The sequence below is a fragment of the Nyctereutes procyonoides genome, unplaced genomic scaffold (assembly GCF_905146905.1).
Source record: "Nyctereutes procyonoides isolate TBG_1078 unplaced genomic scaffold, NYPRO_anot_genome, whole genome shotgun sequence".
NCBI classification, from domain to species: domain Eukaryota; kingdom Metazoa; phylum Chordata; class Mammalia; order Carnivora; family Canidae; genus Nyctereutes; species Nyctereutes procyonoides.
The window spans coordinates 8353232-8377159 of NW_026575042.1; the positions used below are offsets into that span (position 1 = coordinate 8353232).

General features: G+C 36.5%; 1 protein-coding gene across 2 annotated transcripts in view; it reads left to right on the forward strand.

The window, feature by feature from the left end:
* The window catches only part of OXSR1 (oxidative stress responsive kinase 1), a 97433-nt gene that overhangs the window by 68491 nt on the left and 5014 nt on the right, over nucleotides 1–23928 (forward strand). For both annotated transcript variants that reach the window (XM_055321221.1, XM_055321220.1), the window contains exons 8-15: nucleotides 259–392; nucleotides 5205–5253; nucleotides 5819–5884; nucleotides 8677–8799; nucleotides 14063–14098; nucleotides 18246–18392; nucleotides 19975–20039; nucleotides 22694–22746. In XM_055321221.1, the coding sequence (XP_055177196.1) occupies nucleotides 259–392; nucleotides 5205–5253; nucleotides 5819–5884; nucleotides 8677–8799; nucleotides 14063–14098; nucleotides 18246–18392; nucleotides 19975–20039; nucleotides 22694–22746 (673 nt within the window). The remainder of the gene's footprint in view (nucleotides 1–258; nucleotides 393–5204; nucleotides 5254–5818; nucleotides 5885–8676; nucleotides 8800–14062; nucleotides 14099–18245; nucleotides 18393–19974; nucleotides 20040–22693; nucleotides 22747–23928) is intronic.

A 23928-nucleotide genomic window follows, 5' to 3' on the forward strand; every position in this document is an offset into this window, starting at 1 on the left:
ACAGAGGATATGAAGAAAGTGTTCTAACTAAAGGTCATTCAGTGCTGATACAGTTGGGCCCTTGTGGGCATTTCACCTGGGAAGCCAGCTATATGTAGGATATTATTTGTGTGGAAAATATCCAAATAACTCTGTGTTCCAATAACTAGTCCAGTAGTGAACTGCTTATGTGTTGAGAGGCTGTCTATACTGAAGACTTCTGGCCATAATACTTTACTGAGTTGTCAGAAGTTTATGTTATATTGAAAATTCTTCCAGGTTCTAATGCTGACACTACAAAATGATCCTCCTTCTTTGGAAACTGGTGTTCAAGACAAAGAAATGCTGAAAAAATATGGAAAATCGTTTAGGAAAATGATTTCATTGTGCCTTCAAAAGGATCCAGAAAAAAGGTAAAATATGAGTTAAAGCTTATGTTTCTCTTCATCTAATATTGTAAACCATTGTGGGAAGTCTAGTACATACATAAATTCATGTGAAGTAAATTATTTGTGCGTATTCAAATATATTTATATCTACTTGAATACAAACTTTAGAAAAAATATAGAGAGACTGTTACAACTAGATTGGAAATGAATGAATTACTTTCTCCCTTCTTTTTAGTATATGGCATATTCTAAAATTCATGTTTCCTGGTTAATTTTTTTTTAAGATTTTATTTATTTATTCATAAGAAACAGAGAGAGAGAGATTGAGAGAGAGGCAGAGACACAGACAGAGGGAGAAGCAGGCTCCATGCAGGGACCTGACGTGGGACTCGATCCCGGGACTCCAGGATCAGGCCCTGGGCTGAAGGTGGCGCTAAACCGCTGAGCCACCCGGGTTGCCCTGGTTAACTTTTTTTTTAATTTATATGTTGTGAATTCTGTGTTAATAAAATCCCATGTTAGTGGGATAGCTTGTTTTCAATTTGTATTAAAAGTCATAAGCAATTATTTTAATACTGTTTATAATTTTAATAATAAAAGAAATACACATAGCAAATGTTATATCTAATGCCAAATAATCATATGTATTGCCTTGTTGGAAAGATATTTTAATGAGTAGACCAAAAATGCAAAGCACTTACTTGTTAACACTAGACAGATTGGACGGCAAGTAAGTAAATAAATATGATAATCTAAGGTATGTATCTTTATGAATTAAACAGAATCAAATAGATGTAGGAAGTCGTTGAGTCAGTGTTTTATCTTTGAGGTCAACCACCTCTACCTAGTTATTGAGGTGGGACTTGAATCCAAAACTTCTGACAGCTGGCTCAGGGACTGATCCTGGATTCCTGGGATCAAGTCCCACATTGGGCTCCTTGCATGAAGCCCACTTCTCCTCCCTCTCTGCCTGTGTCTCTGCCTCTCTTTCTGTGTCTCTCATGAATAAATAAATAAAATCTTCATTAAAAAAATTTCTGATTCCTTAGCTAGGGCCGTTTCCACTGTATCTCATTTTTCTATTTCACATATATATTTCACTCATTTTTTTAGCACTGAGAATTTTTAAATTTTGATTTCTCTAATGATAACAAAAATAAATATTTTATTTGACATCCTTAGTCATGTCTTTAGTATATTTCATGAGGCTTCAGAATTTACTGTTGGAAATATTGGAAAGGGTAAGAAAACAGGTAGCAAAGTTTAAACCTCTGCTGTTAGAACTTTTTTCCTATTTCTGAATAAATTGGTATAAAAGATAGGGAACACTTTTGCTTCTGCTTAATTGACAAGAATAACAATTCTTTTGTTGCAAAAACCTAGAAATGCTGAATAAATTTGTCAAATTTACAAAACCAAATCCAGAGATAAGCTTGCAATTAAAGGGAGGCCCTTGAGTGCTAGAAATAATAAGGAAGACCTAACTCAGAGAAGAAATACCATGAGCTAATCCCGTAGCTACCCTCAGTGGGACACTCTTCATTCTAATAACACGCTCGGTTAGATTTCTAACTTCCACATGGGGGCTGGAAATGAAATATTGGGCCATAGCCAATGGGGGTTCTGAACTGAGATCCCTGTTTATGGCTAGCACCTTTTCAAGTCAGCCTTCTGAGTAAAAGGACAAACCAGAAGACAAAATATGTGACCATCATCACAAAAACACAAATCTCTCCTGAATAATCCAGTCCTCTGACCTGGACATTCTATAAGTTGAGAGTCTGAATTTATACGACCCATATTATCCAGGAACCCACCAAATTAAAGAATAAAAAAAAATTATTGCCAAGCCAGTTTTATTTCTGGCAGAAGCAATTAGAAAACTGGACCATTTGAATTGTTCCAAATTCCAGATCGATGAGATTCCTGCAAGTAATGCCCTGAAGAGATCTCAAGCTGAAATTATAAAATACACAGCAGACTAGAGTCAGCAAACAGCAGACTAGAATCAGCAAACACAGCAAGCAGAAGGATTAGTGCTCCAAGAACTTTGGATAATGCAAAGATACCTGAAAAGACTATAAGTATGTTTAAAATAATTAAAATCCTAATGGAGGAAATCAAAACCATAAAAAAGAATAATATGACTATGACTAAAACGCAAAACAAATGGAGCTCCTAGTAACTAAAATTTAAAATTAGCAGATTCCCTTGACACTAGACTTAGTGTTCTGATAAATAGAATATGAAAAAGGAAAAATAGCTTTAACGTGGAGACACCTGGTGGACACCTCCTTCACAAGTGATCTAGTTTAACATCATCTAATAAGACAAACTGATGATTATATACTCCCAGATATGATAAAAGGCAGAGGGCATATCACCTCCGAGGTATTCCTTCCCCAAATTTTTCACTTCAGTCTGTAATGAGAAAACATCAGACAAACCCAAATTGAGGAATGTGCTATAAACTCCCTTAACAGCACTCTTCAGGAGTAAGGAAAGGGGTGACTGAGAAAGTCTTACAGATTGGAGGATATAAAGGAAACATGAAAGCTAAAAGTAAAATGGCTAGATCCTGGAGCAGAAAAAGGATATTAGTGCAAAATTCAGGAAATCTAAATAAAGCCTGTAGTTTATAATATTGTACCAATATTAATGTTTTAAAGTCTGTAGCAATGTTAATATTTTTAGTTAACTTTTTTGATAATTATACCATGGTTATGTAAAATGTTAACATTGAGGGAAGCTGGTGACAGTTATATAGGAACTCTGCTATCTTTGTATCTCTTCTGTAAGCCTAAAATTATTTTAAAAGATAAAAGAAAAATATCTAGAAGCTATAGAACATCTTATTTCCAGTTTGTAAACCAAAATTATACCTTGTTTAGAACATTTCTACGTTAAAAAAACAAAACAACTTCAGTAGGTTGTTAAACAGAACAGCCAATAAAACAAAAAAGAGGTAATTTATTGACTACTGATAAGTTACCAAGTACTTTTATAAACACAACATATAATTTAATTTTTACAGTAAACCAGTGAGGATGGCACTGTTATTTCCTGTTTTACAAATGAAGAAACTGAGTCACAGAGAGGTTATGTGACATTGCCCAAAGTCACACAGTTAATAAATGTTGGAGCTAGAATTCCAACCCATACAGTTTTAACTACGGAGTTTCTGCTCTTAACTTCATCACACTACGGTATACTGAGGAAATTGCTCAGAATGCAACACAGAAAGATTTTTTGTTAATGGAAATATAAAAGAAAGATGAATGGGGGATCGAATGGGAAGGTTTAGTGTGTGTGCACGCACATGTTTATACATATAGATGTATGTATAGACTTTACAGGAGAGATGATAGAAAATGGGAGAAGCAAAATTAAAAGCAATAATGGCTGAGCATTTTCTAGAATTAATGAAATATCTATATCCTCAGATTAAAGAATCACCCCACCCCACCCCCAGCATTCCAAGCAGTATTTCCCTTTCTCCATTTGTACACAGGTCACAAAACCGGATACAAAGGCAAAGAGCATGTGTTAAATTAATTAAATGCAAGCTACGGGGGCAGATTACCTACTGAGAAATAGCAGGTTAGACTGACTGCCACTTTCTTAGTAATAACAGAAAAGGCCTAGGGGCCAGAATATGCTGGAACAATGCTGAGAGAAAATAACTGTTAACCCACAATTCTCCATCTAGTCAAACTACTATTCAAGAATAACTATGGAATCAAGATTTTTTCAGACAAAAATTGAGTTTCCAGCCACATTTTACCACTTCAAGAACTAGAAATTATTCTTTGGAAAGAAAGAAATGATCCTAGAAGAAAGGGATGAATCATAAAAAGCAATGTTGTACAAACTGTTGAATATAATGAAATCCTGACTGAATGAGAAAATAGGAAGGGTAATGTCTACTTTCAATTTGTATCACACTTTTACATCTGTTCTCTTAATCTGTACAGTAATCCTCTGAGGCTCTGGTTCTCCAGCATGAGTGCCCATTAGCATCACCCGAGGAGTTTTCAAAACTACCAGTGCATGGGTTTTCCCCCACAGATTCTGCTTTAATTGGTACAGGATATAGCCTGGATGTCAGGATTTGTCTTGAAAGTCCTAGCTATTATAATGCAGTCATGTTTAAGAACCACTGCCTTCAGGGGCTTGACCAGATAATACAGAACCTTAGAGAGGGTTATGTGGTAGATATGCAGTGTACCAGATCCAGTCTCTTAAGTGTAGGATTGTTTATTCTTTATTCTCAGTCATACTAAAAGTTTGTACATTTGACAGTGATGATGCCTTTATTCCAATTGTACATTTGAGTTAAAAACTGAGTTGAGATTCATTTGGGAGAATATATACATTACTTTTAGAGTCTCTTGAAGTTGAAGGCTGGCAGGCAGGCATATGTTAAGAGACATAGGACTTCATTTGGTCCATTTCCTCTTTGTGAAGTTAAATATATTTTATGCCTTGTTAAAGTAAATATTATCTAGTCTTCCTGAAAAATGATATTCTTGGGAAAAGAATAGCAAATATTTTGGAAGCCACTAAGAAGTCATGATTGCAAAAGAAACATTTCACTAATGAATTTTGCAAAGGACCTACATTAATTATAATCAACATTTCTGTTTGAGTTTTCTTCTCTACTCAGTGTCTTGTACCGAGTTAGTTTATCCTGCTTTTTGCTTTTTAGCCCGTTAAGGAAAGTGAAGAACACTGAGATTTTATCTTGCTGCTCAAGAAATCATGTTTTCATTTTTGAAGATGGAAACCCACAGTTACACTTGAATTAACTATTAAAACATTCTTTTCTGGTTTTAGACCAACAGCAGCAGAACTGTTAAGGCACAAATTTTTCCAAAAAGCAAAGGTAGGAAATTCTTACTTTTGATTTTATGTTCATGTGATACTCCTCAGTTACCTAAATTAGATTCACTGCCCAAAGTTGCTTTTTCTTAAATGATAATGTTTGGAAAAGTGATGGTAGATCAAATAAAAGCTGGGGGCATTATCTGTATAATTTTTGGTAATTAAGATACATGCTCTAGAATTATTTTTCATATAAATTAATTTAAACATCAGGTTAAATTTATAACGGACAATGCATATTAACTTTTGCCATTATAAATATAATCTTTGAAAAATACTGAACTCTTATTTCAGGGTTTATTACGGAATTAGTAAACATCTCATTTCCCAAAGAGAACAGATAAGTGGGATTTTGCTGTAGTTAGAAATGTGGGACCATGGTCCCAAAGAATATAGGGTAAAACAAGCTTTTCATAGATCCTGGTTCATTCAGTACACTAAAGCTCTGTCCAAATTGGGAAACTGTGGTAGTAATGTAAAATTACTTTAATTGTAATGAATATTTCTGTGTCAGTTTCTTTGGTTTGGTAAAACTTGTAAGAAAAAAATTTATTTTTCTTCTCCAGAATAAAGAATTTCTTCAAGAAAAAATACTGCAGAGGGCACCAACTATTTCTGAAAGAGCTAAAAAGGTAAATGGGGATTTAACTCTGGTTTCCTAGGAAATTGGTTAAACTTACTTCTGCATTTTGAAAGTATATGTTAAGTGATGCTTTGTTAATAATTGTAAGTATTACTCACTTTTTTCCAATCCTTTCTTTTAGCATTCTTTGATATATTCATTCAGCAAATATAATTACTCTAGTATGTCTAGGTTTGCTGTCTACTAGAATGAAAAGGTATGTTACACAATTGATGAATTAATTCTAGACTGTTAAATCATTGTTTGTAGCTACCAGAGTGAGTTGTGACATTTGGCCCTTTCTTCACACTACACAAAAAACAATCAAGACATATTAGGAGGACTATAATAAATAAAAAAAGACAACAAGTGGGATAAAGATGTAGAGAAATTGGAACCGTCACATGCTAGTGATAAAAGTGTGAAATGGTACAGTCATTTAGAAAGTAGTCTGGCGGTTTCTAAAAAAACTAAACAAAGCTGCCGTATGACCCAGCAATTCCACTCTTCGGCATATGTGGGAGAATTGGAAACATACACACAAAGATATGTACATGAATGTTCCCAGTAGCATTATTCATAATAACTAAAAAGTGAAAACAACCTGATTATCCATCTATGGATGAATAGATACATAAATGTCACATGTCCATAAGATAGAATATTATTCAGCAATAAAAAGAAATGAAGTACTAACAGATGTCATAATATAGATGGACCTTTAAAACATTATGCTAATCATAAGAAACTGGTTACAAAAGACCACAAAGTATATGATTCTATTTATATGAAATGTCCAGAATAGGCAAATGTGTAGACATATAGTAGATTTGAGGTTGCCCAGGACTGGTATTATACAGAAATGGACAGTGACTACTAATGGGTCTGGGATTTTTTTGCAGTATGGAGGAGTGATGAAAGTGACCTAGATTTAATTATGGAGATGGTTTCACAGCTTGGAATATACTAAAAAATGATGTATACCTTAAATGGGTCAATTATGTGGTATATGAATTATATCTTAATAAAGCTATTACTTAAAAAGAGGAGCTTTTAGACACACCACCATGAATAAAAAGCTCTTGGAAATGGGAAACATTATAGAAGAAATGAAAATAGTTAATACACAGGATGTATGGTGAAGCTGAGGAAATTTCCCAGAAAATAAAGCCAAAAGGCCAAGAGATAGAGAACAGGAAAAAAAAAAAAAAGACAGCAGCATTAGAGGATTATTTGAGAAGGTTCAGTCTTTGAGTAAAAAGTTCCAGAAAAACAGAATGGAGAAAATAGAAGAAAGGAAGTCACTGAAGAAATAATTCAAGAAAAGTTTCCAAAAAGGATAGTCACGAATTTCCAGATTGAAAGAGCCCAAGTATGTAGCACAATGAATGGAAATGGGCCAGCACTAAGGCACATTGCCGGAATACTAGAGGCAAAAAGAAGATCCTATAGCTTCCAGAGAAGGGGAAAAGATCATGGACAGGATTGGAATTGTAATGACATTAGTAGCTCCTCTGTGTGTCTGGTCACAACAAAGCAGTTGTATACAATGTTATGAAAGAAAGTGATTTCTACTAACCTAGACCTTTTTTTAAAAACAGACAAACTATAAGTGAAGTGTGGGTTGTAATCAAGAAAAGTTGAGAAATGCATGGCTTTAATTAACATGCCATGTTAATGGAGGAAGTGCTTAAACTGAGAAAGAGGGAGTCATGTGGCAGGTGATAGAGTGAGATCTGAAGTCCAGACCTGGTGTGAAACCAGTCTAGGGTGGAGCAGATCAGGAGGCTTGGGTGACGGTCTTCCTCAAGAAGATAATCCTGATGAGTACCTAAAGTATAGCGATGTGGTGAGAGGGGATTTACACAGCTGGGAGAGAATTGGAGGCTAAATATGACAAGTACATAGAGATAAGAAAAATATTAATTCTTGGAAACAAGAGTTATACAGGAAAGAAAGGTAATTATACAATTAGGCTTAATTATCTCATTTATATAATCATGTCATGGAAACACTGAAAAAGATTTATCTTTTTCAAAGATAAATCACTGTAAAATTTACACTGTATCTTGAGAAATTTCACTGTATCTTGAGAAAAGAGTCAGAGGGGTTTATAATAGGATTAAGTTCTCATCTTTCATAGTTGGAAGTCCAGTAGTAGATAGTTCCTAAAACCAAAAAAATCTAGGGGGAATAATTAGAACACATTACTTAGAGAAATATAAATTGAAGAAGAGTATGCCAAAATGAAAAACTTACACAGCTACAGTACTCTTGAAACTGAAGGTATAATTGTGATTTTTAAAATTAAAAAAAAAAAGAATCTTCTTTATCTTGGTTTTATTTTGAGGGCTGAGGTTTTATTTTTTTTTATTTTTTTTTTTTTAAATTTTTTTTTATTATTTATTTATGATAGTCACAGAGAGAGAGAGAGAGGCAGAGACACAGGCAGAGGGAGAAGCAGGCTCCATGCACCGGGAGCCTGATGTGGGATTCGATCCCGGGTCTCCAGGATCGCGCCCTGGGCCAAAGGCAAGCGCCAAACCGCTGCGCCAACCAGGGATCCCGAGGGCTGAGGTTTTAAAAAAATTTTTTTAAACCTCAGAATGTGAAACCACTAATAGGATTTGGCCTGTGACTTCACATAAGGATTTGGATGATGTTTGGGTCCAAGAGTATAGGGAAAGTCAGTGGTTGGAGTAAAGACAGGTAGTGGAGCACAGAGAGCAAGTGAGGGGTGAAAGATATACATAGTATATATAGTAAATAATAAACACTACCATAATCGACATCCATGTACAGGTTCGGAGAGTACCAGGTTCCAGTGGCCGCCTTCATAAGACAGAAGATGGTGGCTGGGAGTGGAGTGATGATGAATTTGATGAAGAAAGTGAGGAAGGGAAAGCAGCAATTTCACAACTAAGAGTAAGTCTTGTTAAACTGTATGCTTAATATAGAGCTCTTTTTGTCTGAAGCCTCTGAGATAATACTATATTCTCTGGTTCTGTTCAGCTTAACCAGCTAAAATATAAAAAATAAGATAGTGACAGAATTTCCTCAAGCAAGTTATCAACAGTAAGAGCCCTTTTAATTCTACATGGAATTAATTCTACATGGAAAAGTAGACTGGCATCTTTTTGAATATGATATTTAGAGTATATAAAAATGGCAAAATCTAGAAATATAACCTACTAGGCCTGAGGTGAGAATACACTGGATAAGATTAATGGCTGATTAGACATTGCAGAAGAGATCACTGAACTCAAAAGCCTAAAAAAACAGTCCCTGAAGACTGCTAACCTTTGACCTGAAGAGGAACAGTATACCTTTCTTTAGTTGGTATATTCTGGATAGGCGGTGTGTGTGTGTGTGTGTGTGTGTGTGTGTGTGTGTGTGTATCCTGGATACGCGCACTATAAGCAGCGAAGACAAAGGTCTTGTTTTGATTTTTTTTTCCATTACTTTTGCCTAAAGTTAATACCTCAAGTTGATTGATAGGACTCATTCCCTGGAATAGAAATGTATATGGGAAATATTAATGTTTAAGATTCATCACAGCCTTGACTGCCTAGAACCTTTTTGTGGTATGAGTGGTGAGTAGGTGGTATATCTCTGCTTAAAAGATCTGGGGCAGCCTGGGTGGCTCAGCGGTTTGGCACCTGCCTTCCGCCCAGGGCGTGATCCTGGAGTCTCAGGATCGAGTCCCGCGTTGGGCTCCCTGCATGGAGCCTGCTTCTCCCTCTGCCTGTGTCTCTGCCTCTCTCTCTGTGGCTCGTGAATAAATAAATAAAATCTTAAAAAAAAAAAAAAAAAAGATCTGCTCTACCATAGCACTTAAGACTTTGCTTATCAACACTGAATATTTGTTGGTCTTGTCAGATGAAGTCTGAGTCTAGTCTTTTTGCAGAGCTAAGTTTGCAAAGACCTTGTCAATGAAAATGGGCAAAAATTTAACTAACTTTGGAAAGTTCTTCAAAAGATAACAAATATAAATATTCATTTCTATACGAGTTTATTAAATGTACGACTGGTTTCTTTTCTCCTTTTTTCATATGAGTCCTCTTTAAATTGATTTTTTGGTAATGTTATTTTAAAGTAATCAGAGGAAGCCAGGGATACATGAATCTTGTAGTTCTAGCCTCCTGTGAAAGAGTTGATACCGTTTTTTCTCTGGCCAAAACGTAATATTTGGGAAGATAAATTATAGTATTTTCAATTCTGATTATTATCCCCTAGCTATCTGCAAGAAAAATTTATTTAAAATTTTGTAGTTCTGAAATACTTATAGTACCTTTTCTATAACCTGACACACTGGTGTATAAACAGCATTGAAAATTATGTACTTTGTTCTCAGAATGAGTAACTTTCTGTATTTCTTATGTTATTTTTTTTTTCCTTGAAGATTTTATTAGTTTATTCATGAGAGACACAGAGACATTGGCAGAGAGAGAGGCAGGCTCCATGCAGGAGCCTGATGTGGGACTTGATCCTGGGACTCCAGGATCACGCCCTGGGTCAAAGGCAGATGCTCAATTGCTGAGCCACCCAGGCGTCCCTCTTATGTTATTGTTACAGCCATTTTTGATGACATGAGTTCGTTTGTAAGAGGAAACTCTTTTAAAACTATATTGAATTATATTGAAAATATACAATATAATCAAGGAAGTGGGGTGCAAGGATAGTTCAATATTAGGAAATCTTGTGATATTAATAGGCCTAAAGAGAAAACAAATACCATTCCTATTTTCATACATTCTGAAAAAACTTTGACAGAATCTAATAGGCCTAACAAGAGGAAAAATCATACTTTTTTTTAAAGATTTTATTTATTCATGAGAGACAGAGAGAGAATATATTTTCGTATTCTTCCACATGTTCTGAAAAAACTTTGACAAAATTCAGCACATGTTCATAATAAAGATTCTTATAGATCCACATTTCCATCTTTTATATCATTTTCTTTTTTCTGAAGAACCTCCCTCCACATTTTTTTGTAGTGTGGATCTACTTGTGGTGACTTCTTTGAGGTTTTTGGTCTGAAAAATGTCTTTATTTCACCTTTGTTTTGAAAAGATATGTTTGGTAGGTATAGACTTTTAAATTGATAGGTTTTTTTCTTTCAGTATTTTAAAGAAGTTTCCCTGAATTCTTGTTTGTATTGTTTCTGTTGAGAAGTCTGCTGGTATCCTTGTCTTGTTCTTTTATAAGTTCTATGTCTTTTTACCATGGCTGCTTTTAAGATACTCCTTTTTGAACGATATTGAGCAATTTGATTATGGTATGCCTGGGTTTGTTTGTTTTTTGTACTTGGGATTTATTGAGTTTGCATCTGTGGGTTTCTAAGTTTTTATCAGATAGGGACATTTTTTAGCTATTATATTTTCAAATACTTTTTTCTGCCCTTCATACCTTTAAGACTCTAATAACCTGTATACTAGGCTGCTTAAAATTGCCAGTTCACTGATTTTTTCACTTTTTAAAAATTCTGTTTTTACTCAGTTTCATTTTCTATTGCTGGCTTTCAAGTTCATTTTTTCTTCTGCAGTGCCTAATTGCTGTCATTCCCATTTAATCTATTTTATATTGCAGACATTGTAATATTTTAGAAGTTTGATTTTGTGTTTGTTCATTTTTACATCTTCAGGTTTTATTTCTCGAAGATAACTGTAATAATTACAGTTATAATAACTATTTTAGTTCTTTCTCTGCCCATTCTAAGACTTATTTCAGTTCTGGAGCAGTTTGTTTGATTATTCCCTTCATTATAGCTTGAAGAATGTTTTCCTGACCTGAGGAAATAGGGCTAAGAGTTCAAGGAGACTGAGGCAGATAAAATCAATAAGGTAAAGTACCATGGAGAAGATAGCTGCACACAGAGAGAAGCTTAGAAGTCTATAGAGCTTCCCTTTTGAGTGTTCAGCAGAATACTCTTTAAGAAATACATGTGAGAAAACCACCTGAGACTAGATAACAGCATCCAACACTCACAGAGAGCCAGAGTGGAGAAGCCTATAATTCACAAGACATTGGGTAGAGTTCTTAGAAAGGTCTGGTCTAAGTACTGGGGGAGCCTATGATCCTAGGCTGAGCACTGCTCCAGATCCAACTAACAACTCATAAAGCAATATTCAAAAGGATTAAACAATTTCTAAGTAACTTTACTGTATTCCAGAACAAAGCTTAAGAAGATTTATAGCAATACAAAATTATCAGCATGCAACAAGGTAAAATTCACAGCATCTGGCATCTAATCAAAGATTACCAGGTATACAGAGAATCAGGAAGACAATAATGGTGAACACAATTTATGCTCAGGTCTTAGTCTTTAATGTCATTCTCTACTAAAAGAATTAGGACTCCTTGGAGAAATGGCTGATCCTGGGGCTTACATACGGAAAATTCAAGATGAATTGGGAATATCTTCTTTTGTCTAAGAAGTTTTTTTATTAAAAAAAGTCATAATTTTAGAATACTAGGGCCGGGGCAGCCCCGGTGGCACAGCGGTTTAGCGCCGCCTTCAGCCCAGGGCTTGGTCCTGGAGACCCGGGATGGAGTCCCACGTTGGGCTCCCTGCAGGGAGCCTGCTTCTCCCTCTGCCTGTGTCTCTGCCCCTCTCTCTCTCTCTCTCTCTGTCTCTGTCTCTTTCTCTGTCTCTATGAATAAATAAATAAAATCTTTAAAAAAAAATTACAAGGGCCAAGTTGAATGAGCTTCCACTGACCAAATTAGAGAGAATTTAACTATCAAAATAATTAGGTGCAGTAATAAATTGCAAATCATTTTAAAAAATAGGGATTTATGAGTCTTTGCCAAAAATGAATAGGTGGATAAATAAGTGGTGGGAAAGGACTATAGTCCATTATTACAGTAAATTACCAGTGCTGACTGGTAAGTGTGAAGGAGTATTGGACTGGAAAATCATCATTTTATAGCCATGATAAAGCAGTCATAAAGATTAGTTCATCAGAGGATGCAAAGTATAGGGGAGAATTTTGATGAACAGGATGTTTACAATTCTTAAAGTGTCTCTCCACAGATTGCCTATTAGTTGCAAAGGGAAAAACAATTACTGTGTACTGAGAATTTGGAAAATGCCTTCACTAGATGATTAAAATTTACATTACTGTGAAATTTACTGAAGTTGGTACCTTTAGTAATATGAAGTTATATAAGGGAATATCTCTGTTCTAAAGAAATACATAGTGACTCTTCAGTGGTAAAACAGCTATGTTAGATGCAACTTATTCTCAAACAGTACAGGAAAAATATGATTGGTGAAATAAATATATTTAAAAAGAGAAAATGAACATCTAAATAGTAAAGCAGATAAGAATAAAAGGTTAATGATGGGTGAATCTGGTATACTTGTGTTCTTTGTACTATTCTTATTCTAATAGCTTTTCTCTCTACGTTTGAAATTATTTCCAAATGTTAAGTTTAAAGAAAAGGTTTTGATTTGGCCATATACTCTCTGTGATTTACTAGCTATCACTTGAACCTTGAATTTCCTTAATAAAATGGTGATGAAAATTCACAAAAACCTAAGCTGAGCTTTTAAGTAGTCTAAATTTATGCTTAGTAGAATTTACCATAAATTGATATTTGTTTAGAGATATGTTGAGGTTTTTGTTGTTGTTGTTGTTGTATTTTGCAGTTGCCTATATCTAGAATCACTACTTCTGATTTACTAAATAAATTTAGATTCTATTTTCATATGGCAGATCACAACTGGTTTTTCAATTTTGGCTGAAGAGTGTTCTCCATTAAAGCCTATAACCCAAATTACTCTGCTTTGAGGATGTGCTGAATTATTAGTTTGAAGGCTTATATTTAGTGTGAGATTTTATGTATATAATATGTTCATAATCAGTAGAAAGAATTGTACTTTGAAGAATGTGACCTCCCTGCTGCCTGAGAACTTAGGCCTTGAGTCCCATTATGTTTGCTTATAAACCTCAAGTTATGAACTCTTAGAATACTGTAAGACATTGATGTATTAAAGGCTACCTGGACAAAAAATACAATAGTATCATGATATTTTCTTTTTCCAGAAAACTTTCACTAGAGTTACCAGTGACTTAACTTATGGATCAAAATGAAATGGAGTTTACTTACATTTCAACAGTTTGGAACTGACTACAAGTAACCTAAGTTGTACGTTAATAAGCATTTTTTGTATTTCTTTTAGTCTCCCAGAGTGAAAGAATCATTATCAAATTCTGAGGTAAGTAGTTGTGGGTTTTGATTCATTAAAGTTTATGTGCTTTTGTTTTGTTTTGCTTTAATGTTAAGCACTTTTTTTTATATGTGCCTAAATGGGAATGAGAATTTATAGCATTCAGATTTCATCAGGGGTATCAATTCTAAGTTTAAATGGATTTCTGCAGTAAGTTGGTGCCATTGCACTCACTTTAAAAGTTGACCTAAAGACCCAGAAAGTTGTTTCTTCCTTTCTTGCCTGACTTTATGACTTTAAGTCTTGGGCAGCTTGAAGTGGAAGGTAGTCTTTTTGCATTAATCAGTCCAGGAATTTGTCATATGCTATCTTTCCTTTTTGTTTCCCCCCCCCCCTATTGTTTCTCTTATGATGTAGATTCTTGTCTTTAGTTATTGCCTCTTGTGATAGGGAATCCTAATAAACTGTTAGGTTGGCCTGCCTTATGCTCCTTACAATGAAGATAACCATCACTAAAGACAACAATCATTTCAGGGGATGCATCCTGTAATACATTCTTCTTTCTGGCAGCTTGCATTCCAAGCTCGGTATTTGATTTAATGATACATAGCTTGCCCTCTTAAATCAGTTGCCCTCTTAAGTCAAGCACAGTTTTTGGCCCTGTGCTTAAAAGTACTATTTTTTTCCACTTGATTTGTGGAATATACAATATAAATTTTTGCACACAATTACGTACAGGATTTGTGTACATAGTATTGTATTGTTTAAGCCTGAAAATAAATTACTGTATTTCAGTATATTTACAGGCCCCGTATCTGACAACTTCTATCAGAACTGTGGTTCGCTAAGATTTCTGGCTCCTTTTTTTGTTTCATGGTAGAATTGCATCTCCCTATCCCTCGTTACTCATGGCCATGGCAGTTACTTTGGGCAATGAAATGCGAACAGAAGGAGCCCTTCTGTTCCTTGGGTCCCCCTTGCCCCTACCACCACAATCTGCATCCCTGAATGAGGATGATAACAAATGTAGCCTCTGCTGTGCTCCCTTCGGCAGCACATATACAAATGTAGCCTCTGCTGACCAGAGATAGACATGAAGTGTGTGTAAGAAATAACTTCTTTATGTAATCTTCTGAGAATTTAAGATTATTTCTTACTCTAATTTAATCTGTCTTGACTAATTCTTAATTTCTCCACAGTTGAGTGGAGAGGGCATTTTACATATTATCCAAAGTTGTGGGCAGCCCCAGTGACACAGTGGTTTAGCACCGCCTGCAGCCCAGGGCGTGATCCTGGAGACCCTGGATCAAGTCCCACATCAGGCTCTCTGCATGGAGCCTGCTTCTCCCTCTGCCTGTGTCTCTGCCTCTCTCTGTGTGTGTGTCTCTATGAATAAATAAATAAAATCTTTAAAAAAGAATTCAAAGTTGTTCTTGTGATCTCCTTGTCCTTTTGCCTTAATTGCAGCTCCACATGGACCCTCAGGCACCTCATACTCACACTTCTGTCCTCACTACTTTGTTATGTTTGAAATTAGGGTGAAGGGGCAACTGAGTGTCTCAGTGGGTTAAGCATCTGCCTTAGGCTTAGGTCATGAACCCCAGGGGTCCTGGGATCTAGCTGTATTGGGCTCCCTGTGTAGTGGGAAGTCAGCTTCTCTCTTTCCCTCTGTGCGCCGCCCCCCCTCCCAGCCCATGCGCTCTCTCTGTCAAATAAATAAAAGCTTTAAAAAAAAAAATCTGGGGATCCCTGGGTGGCGCAGCGGTTTGGCGCCTGCCTTTGGCCCAGGGCGCGATCCTGGAGACCCGGGATCGAATCCCACGTCGGGCTCCCGGTGCATGGAGCCTGCTTCTCCCTCTGCCTGTGTCTCTGCCTCTCTCTCTCTCTCTCTGTGACTATCATAAATAAATAAAAGTTAAAAAAAATTAAAAAAAAAAATCTGTGGTGAAATAGATGTAACATGGAAGTTACCATCTTAACCATGTTTAAGAGTACAGTTCAGTGGCGTCCAGTACACTCACACTGTTGTGCAGTCATCTCCACCAACCATCTCCACGTGAACAATCACCCCATTTTTTCCTCCCCCCAACCCCTGGCAGCCACCATTCTACCATCTCTGAATTGTACTATTCTATGTATACCTCATGTAAGTGGAATCATGTAATATTTGTCTTTTGTGACTGGCTTATCTCTCCCAGCATAATGTCCTCTGGGTTCATCGATGTAATATGTGTCAGATTTCCTTCCTTCCTCCCCTTTTGAGGCTGAATAATATTCCACTGTCTATATCTACCACATTTGTTTATCCATTGACTGGATAGCACTTGGGTTGCTTTCACTTTTGGGCTATTGTGAATAATTTCATTCTGAACATGGCTGCATAAATATCTGTTTGAGTTCCTGCTTTCAGTTCTTTGGGGTCTGTACTCAGAAAGGAATTGCTGGTTCATATAGCGATTCTATTTTTTATTTTTTTTATAAATTTTGATTTAAAAAAAGATTTTATTTATTCATGAGAGATATATATAGAGAGAGGCAGGGACACAGGCAGAGGGAGAAGCAGGCTTCATGCAGGGAGCCCTACATGGGACTTAATCTCGGGTCTCCAGGATCACACCCTGGGCTGAAGGCTGCGCTAAACCACTGAGCCACCTGGGCTGCCCTATTTTTAATGTTTTGAGGAATCATCTTACTGTTTTCCACAGTGGCTGCACTCTTCTATATTCCTACCTGCGCTGCACAGGGTTCCAGTTTCTCCATATCAGTTCATTGCTTGGTTTTCTTTAACCTTTCTGTTCTTATTATAGGTAATTATGTATCTGGAATTTGGAAGCTGTTCTTTTGAAATATTGCTAATACTTAATGTTAACATTTTCTTTTTGTTGTTGTTTTTTAAGATTTTATTTATTTATTCATGAGAGACACAGAGAGAGAGAGGCAGAGACATAGGCAGAGGGACAAGCACGCTCCATGAAGGGAGCCTGACGTGGGACTTGATGCCGGGTCTCCAGGGTCAGGCCCTGGGCTGAAGGCGGCGCTAAACCGCTGAGCCACCTGGGCTGCCCAATGTTAACATTTTCAAAATTAATCTTAACATTCTGTTTTTCTTTCAAAATCCAGAACCAGAGGTACTTTTTATTTCCTCTGTGTGATGTAAATGAACACAGAATTATACTTCTTTTTCTCTTGATTTTGTTTATATAATATCAGCTATTAAGCCTCTCTTGTTGCCCTTTCAGTTTTATTCTCTTTCAACTCTAAATTTTAGTATTTTTCCCCATCAACTTGTAATTTTGAATGTTTAATTTGACTTTTTACTCAACATCAGTCTTTTTCCCCCTACATTACATAATATTTATAAAAATATTTCAAACATGCAAAATTATATATATATGTGTATATATATATATATATGTGTGTGTATATATATATATATATATATATATATATATATAAAATGTCTGTGTTGGTTATAAAGCTTCACATCTGTTTTGAAAAGCATGTCAGATATGTTAATGTATCACTGGTTAATTGTCTTTCTTTTTATGTAATGGAAGGTTCCCAGAAAAATGGAGCTTTTGTAATTTAGTATTACTACTTAAATCTGTATCTTGGAGGTGCTATTTTATTGGGCAAAGTGAATAGAATAGATGTAATTAGAAATAAATATGTGAACTAGTGTTATATGGGCTTTAGTATGGCTGAACTTGAAAAATATGTGCTAAGTGAAATAAGCCAGATTCAACAGAGTGCATACATTCTGTTTATATGAAAGATCCAGAAAAGGCAAACTGATGAAGTCAGAATGTAGATCAGTGGCTGCCTAGGGCTGGGTGTGGCAGCAGAAGTCAAATGTAAATGAGCACCAGAGAACTGAGTTGATGAAAATGTTCTCAAGCTAGAGTGTAGTAATATTTGCGCAAGTATAAGTTTTCTAGAAACCATTGAATTGGATACTTAGAGTGGATGAATTTAGTGGGATATGAATTACACCTCAAAAAAGTTGTTATAAACAAAAAAACCTAGTAGAAATATTTGGCTTCCATTTGAAATAATATTCAAGAGAGGTAGAGGTGTGCCAGTGCACTACACAGAAACTGCTTTGAAAATGTCACTCCGGGAGGCTCTCCTTGCCCGTCAGCAGACTTGCTTCCCTTTCCATTCAGCTAAAGCAGCACTGTCTGGTTTTTTACAGCTATTTTCAACAACTGATCCCGTGGGTACTTTACTCCAAGTTCCAGAACAAATTTCTGCTCATCTACCTCAGCCAGCTGGGCACATGCCTGCACAACCAACTCCCGTCTCTCCCCCACCCCCGGCAGAGCCAACAAAAACAGCTCAGGTAAAGCAGGAGCGCACTTTCATGGTCGGCCTTCTGGGTAGATGGAGACAGCAGAAACTGATGTTGTGGTGGAGTTTAAAACAAACTAGAAATTCTCTTCTCACAGTTTTCATTGTATGCAGGTAATAGAGCTTTTCAAGGATCACACAGGTTTTCAAGCAGCAAGATAAGTTAGCGATGGAAACATTCCAAACCTCAGAAATTTGGGGATATTCTCATCAACTTTTTATGAGATCAGTATTACATCTGCAGCTGACCAAGTTCTCTTGACACTAGGATTGTCAGTTCTGTTTCCTTTTTGTTCAGTTACACTTGTATTATAAATACATCTCCAATCCATGATTTTCTTTTATTACTCTTTTTTTTAAAGATATTTGTCAATTTTATGAGGGTTGATTTTATTGAAGTGATGGCATATCTATAAATGCACATCATTTGTCACACACAAATATCATTAAATCCTCATACACTGAAAGCAGTCAAGGGAATAAGGGACCCCACTGTGAATCACTCCCTGTTGTCCTTCTGGAAACTCCAGATACTGTGTGCAACACGTGACCTTATGCTCCATGGTTGGAGTGAGGTTTCCAGAGTCTGTTCATTTATTAAATATTAGAGACTTCATTTTTTTTTCCCTAACATTTTAGACTGAAAGAGGTAAAGATGGAAGTTCTGATTTTTTTCTTTTGCAATCTGATGGTGGTCTGCCTTTGGAGACCTGCTCTGAGAGCTTCTAGGTAATCATGGTGTTGATTTCATGTCACCTTTTTATCGAATGCAAGCTTCCCATTTCTTTCGGCCATATCTAGAAAGATACAGTTATCTTATGAAAACTGATGGAAAGATTAGATTCACTTTATTTTTTATTTTTTAAAAGCATAGGTGTTTTTTTTTTAATTTTTATTTATTTATGATAGTCACAGAGAGAGAGAGAGGCAGAGACACAGGCAGAGGGAGAAGCAGGCTCCATGCACCGGGAGCCCAACGTGGGATTCGATCCCGGGTCTCCAGGATCACGCCCTGGGCCAAAGGCAGGCGCCAAACCGCTGCGCCACCCAGGGATCCCTAGATTCACTTTATAAAAAACTTCAGTAGAATGTATATTCTCTAGGAAGCAAGGGATACCTTACAGTTTTCAGAGAGGATTAGTTTAGTCATTAAAAGACTTGGGACCTCCAGGCTAGGTGGATTCCTAAGGGACAGCTGGTTTAGATCCTACCTTGTATATTGCTATATGATACACTGGCAGAATTTTTTAAAGGGAAAAAAACCAGCTATATTGTTTTTCACCCTTGTGGAGGGAAAGAGACATCTGAATAATACAAAATACAAATATAGCTTGTATGGCATTTCATGTGGGTTTGAGAATTTTCTTTCTAATTGTGCTTAACTCAGGCTGACATCTCTTGTTGCTGCCTCGAAGTGCATCCTACCATAGCAAGAAATGTCCCAGCAACTGATCTGTCCTCACTGAGAGATGAAGAAATTGCTGCCACGTGGATGTTTCCTCTGCTGATGACCATTAGTCACCTCAAGCTTAGTAGTTTATACACTGACTTTATACCTTTCGATGTTTTTTTAGACTCTGCCTTCAGGAGCAGGCTCACAAGAGACCAAGATCCCAATCAGCCTAGTACTCAGATTAAGGTAAGTAAACACCTTCTGGTTACCTTTTGAATACTCTAAATATGCTGTTTTATCTTTGAAAGTGACTCTTTTTTCTAATAGTCTGTGCCTGAGAGTAACCAGCAAGATTCTTTGCCCTCCAGTATCAAGGGCTGGGCATTGCAGGGATGCAATACTGTTGCCCTCATAGTCAGTTGAGTGTCTGACTCTTGGTTTCGGCTCAGGTCGTGATGTTAGGGCTGTGAGATCAAGTCCCATGTCGGCCTCCACACTCAGTGGAGTCTCCTTAACATTCTCTCTCTTGCTCCTCCCCTCCTCTAAAATAAATAAATAAAATCTTTAAAAAAAAGAAAAAGGAAGTAATAACAACAGCACAAGGACTTGGATGTTAACTAGTGCACACATTCTCTTAGCTGTTTCTCCATTAATGATTTTTTCCAAACAACTAGTTTAGGTTCTGTAATTGAGTACGGTCTGTAATTGAGGAATAGTTTTTAGGGGAACAGCACTTGGTTGGCTTATCTGAAGATTAGGCTTTTAATTTTGACCATATATCATGGGCTCTCAGATCATCTGACCCAAGAGTGGAGTGCTTTCTGATTGTGATAGATCATATTAAGGCCTTGTTCTTAAAATGATGAAGGGAAAATCCTCTAAGGATATAATTGGTCTGTTTCTCTGTTTTACAGAAAGTGTTCTAAATCAGTGGTTCTTGCTGGGGTCATATAGATAGGCTCTGACAGATTGCTCACAGGAAGTGCCATAGGTGGCAATCTGCTCATTCTAACCCTCTCCTTTTGTAGGTAGTTAGATTAAGATTGCAGAGCATTCTTGTTAGATTAGCAATGGCTGTTGTATTCTAATTTGGTCTCATTCTATTCATAAAACAAAGTTATCAATTAAGACAACTCAGATCTTCTTTAACTATTACTATATAATTCCAGTATTAAAATAATGTAATTCCAGTTATCTTATGGTGTTTCAGTTGTACAATACAATAACTCAACAATTCTGTATATTACTGAGTGTTCATAGTGTACTCTTGATCCCCATCCCCTGTTTCACACATCCGCCTTCCCACCTCCCCTATGGTAACCATCAGTTTGAATAGTTAAGAGTCTATTTTTAGGTTTGTCTCTTTTTTTTTCCCCTCTGTTCATTTGTTTTGTTTCTTAAATTCCACATGTGAATGAAATCATATGATATTTGTCCTTCTTTGAGTGACTTCCTTTAGCATTATACTCTCTGGCTCCATTCACATGGAGCAAATGGCAAGATTTCATTCTTTCTTATGGTTGAGTAATATCCAATTGTAGGGATACCTGGGTGGCGCAGCGGTTTGGTGCCTGCCTTTGGCCCAGGGCGCGATCTTGGAGACCTGGGATCGAGTCCCATGTCAGGCTCCCAGTGCATGGAGCCTGCTTCTCCCTCTGCCTGTGTTGTGTCTCTGCCTCTCTCTCTCTCTCTCTCTCTGTGTGTGTGACTATCATAAAAAAAAAAAAAAAAATTAAAAAAAAATCCAATTGTATGTGTATATATGTTTATACTGCATCTTCTTTATCATTCATCAGTCGATGGACACTCGGGCTGCTTCTGTATCTTGGCTATTGTAATAATGCAGCAGTAAAAGGGGTGCATGTATTCCTTTGAATCATTGTATTTGTATTTTTTGTGTAAATATCCAACTGTGTGATTACTGGATCATATGGTATTTCTATTTTTAACTTCTTGAGGAATTTCCATGCTGTTTTCCACAGTGGCTGCACCAGTTTGCATTCCCACCAACAGTGTACAAGGATTCTATTTCTCCACGTCCTCACCAACACATGTTGTTTCTTGTGTTGTTGATTGTGATGAGAGTTAGGTGATATCTCATTTGATTTTGATTTGTGTTTCCCTAATGATGAGTGATGTTTTCATGTGTCTGTTGGCCATCTGGATGTCTTCTTTGGAAAAATGTTTATGTATCCTGCCCATTTTTTAATTGGATTATTTGGGGTTTTTTGGTATTGAGTTGTATAAGTTCTTTTATTATTTTGGATACTAGCCCTTTCGTATCCTGTATCATTTTAATTATACCTTCCTGTGCTCATGCATTTTCCTCTTAGTTTATTTGATATCTTAGAGGGACTAGAGATGGGAGTAGGCATATAAGAATCTCCTCAAAAGCATGAGGGCTTTTTGTTTTTGTTTTCATGGGGGCTTTTTGTTTTGTTTTTTCTTAGTTTGTGCTTTGGTGGGTTTTTTTCCCTATTTATTTATTTCCGTAATCAACGTACAGTGCTATATTAGTTTCAGTTGTACAATTCAGTGATTCAGCAATTCAATTCATTACTTGGTGCTCATCACAATAAATGTACTCTTAATCCCCTTTTCCCATTAGCACCAAGGTTTTATATTGATTAATATAGAGTACATAAATTATATAGAGTACATAAATTACGGAGTAATTTATGAGTACATAAATAATAGAGTACATAAATTAAAAGGGTTGTATGAAAGTTAGATGGTCACTCCTAGTAGTTTGCTTTGAGCCCTGAAATATGAGCTCATAGAACAGATCATATGATCTGTGGGAATAGAATGGTCTTTCTTGAATTCTTTCCTGTTATATGTTGGTAAAGTCAATATGCATAAATCTAGAAATTTATTTTACACGTTGTTTTCTTTTTTAGGAATTCAAAAAAAGAACTAAATGATATTCGATTCGAGTTCACTCCTGGGAGAGGTGAGGCATCAAAAACATTAAAAACAAAATAACTTCTAATTTATCATTTCATGAAATGTATTGTGATGTTTTTGTCCTTTAGATATATTTTGCTTTTAAAAGATGAAAATGTTCCTGGTTTAAAGGGTTTGGGTGACATATGAATAAAATAAAAAATTCAATTTACTACTAACCTTGTTTTAAAACCTAGTATAATACAGACAGTAATGAATGTAGCTGTAATTTACTACCTGGTGTACTAGGCCAGGCATTGTGCTAATAAGCTTTCTATCTCATTAAATTCTCAGAATAGCCCCCTAAGGAAGATTATGTCCCCATTGCATAGATGATGAAACCATGGTTTAGAGATAGGGGAGGTAACTTCTTGTCATTCACACAGCTAGAATCATATCTACACCTGTCAGGGTGCAGAGTTCTCGCTCTCATCACTGAATATGGTTGTCCTTCTCCATGACAGGACAAGGAAGAAGTAAGACTTCCCAGCTACTCTCCCCAGGCCAAAACTGAGTCCTATCAAGCATTGTTTCTGGCCATGAACTTCTCCCTGGGATGAGGCTTGTTTCTTTCTTGCCATTGTTACTCAGGATTCAGATTTGGGAGGTGGCCAGCAGCCAGTACATTTGTCCTGTGTGCCATGTTCATTCTTCCTGCTGTTTTGGTATCATCAGCAACTGAGTATGAAAGAGAACAGATGCAGATGTGGAGAGGTGTATCTGTTTCACTGTTTAGAACCAGGAAGAGTCTCATCTTAAACTAATTCAAATCGCTGGTCATCTGTGCAAATGTGTACTCATCCACTCTCCAGAGGTCCTCTTGTTCCTTTCAAGGGCTCAGCCCTCAAGAAGCAGCCTCACTGAGTCAGTTGGAGATGAGATCAGTTAGGCATGCCCTGTCCTTGTCTTTTCATTTCTGTTACAACCATTGATGAGATTGTAGCACCTAAAATCACTAGATATGAAGAAAAGCCCACCAGAATAAAAAAGAAAATGCCTTTAGCAAAAAAACTTGGGGTATGATCTCCAAAGAGAAGAGATTACAATTTTTTTCTTTCAAGATGTACTTGAAAAGAAAAAATCATTCCAGTGTACTAGCCCTGGAGATGTTGCATACTCGCCATCACATCTCAGAGCTGATGTGGCTCGGGGCCAGGGCTGCCCTCAGAATGGGACTTTCCTCTGAAGC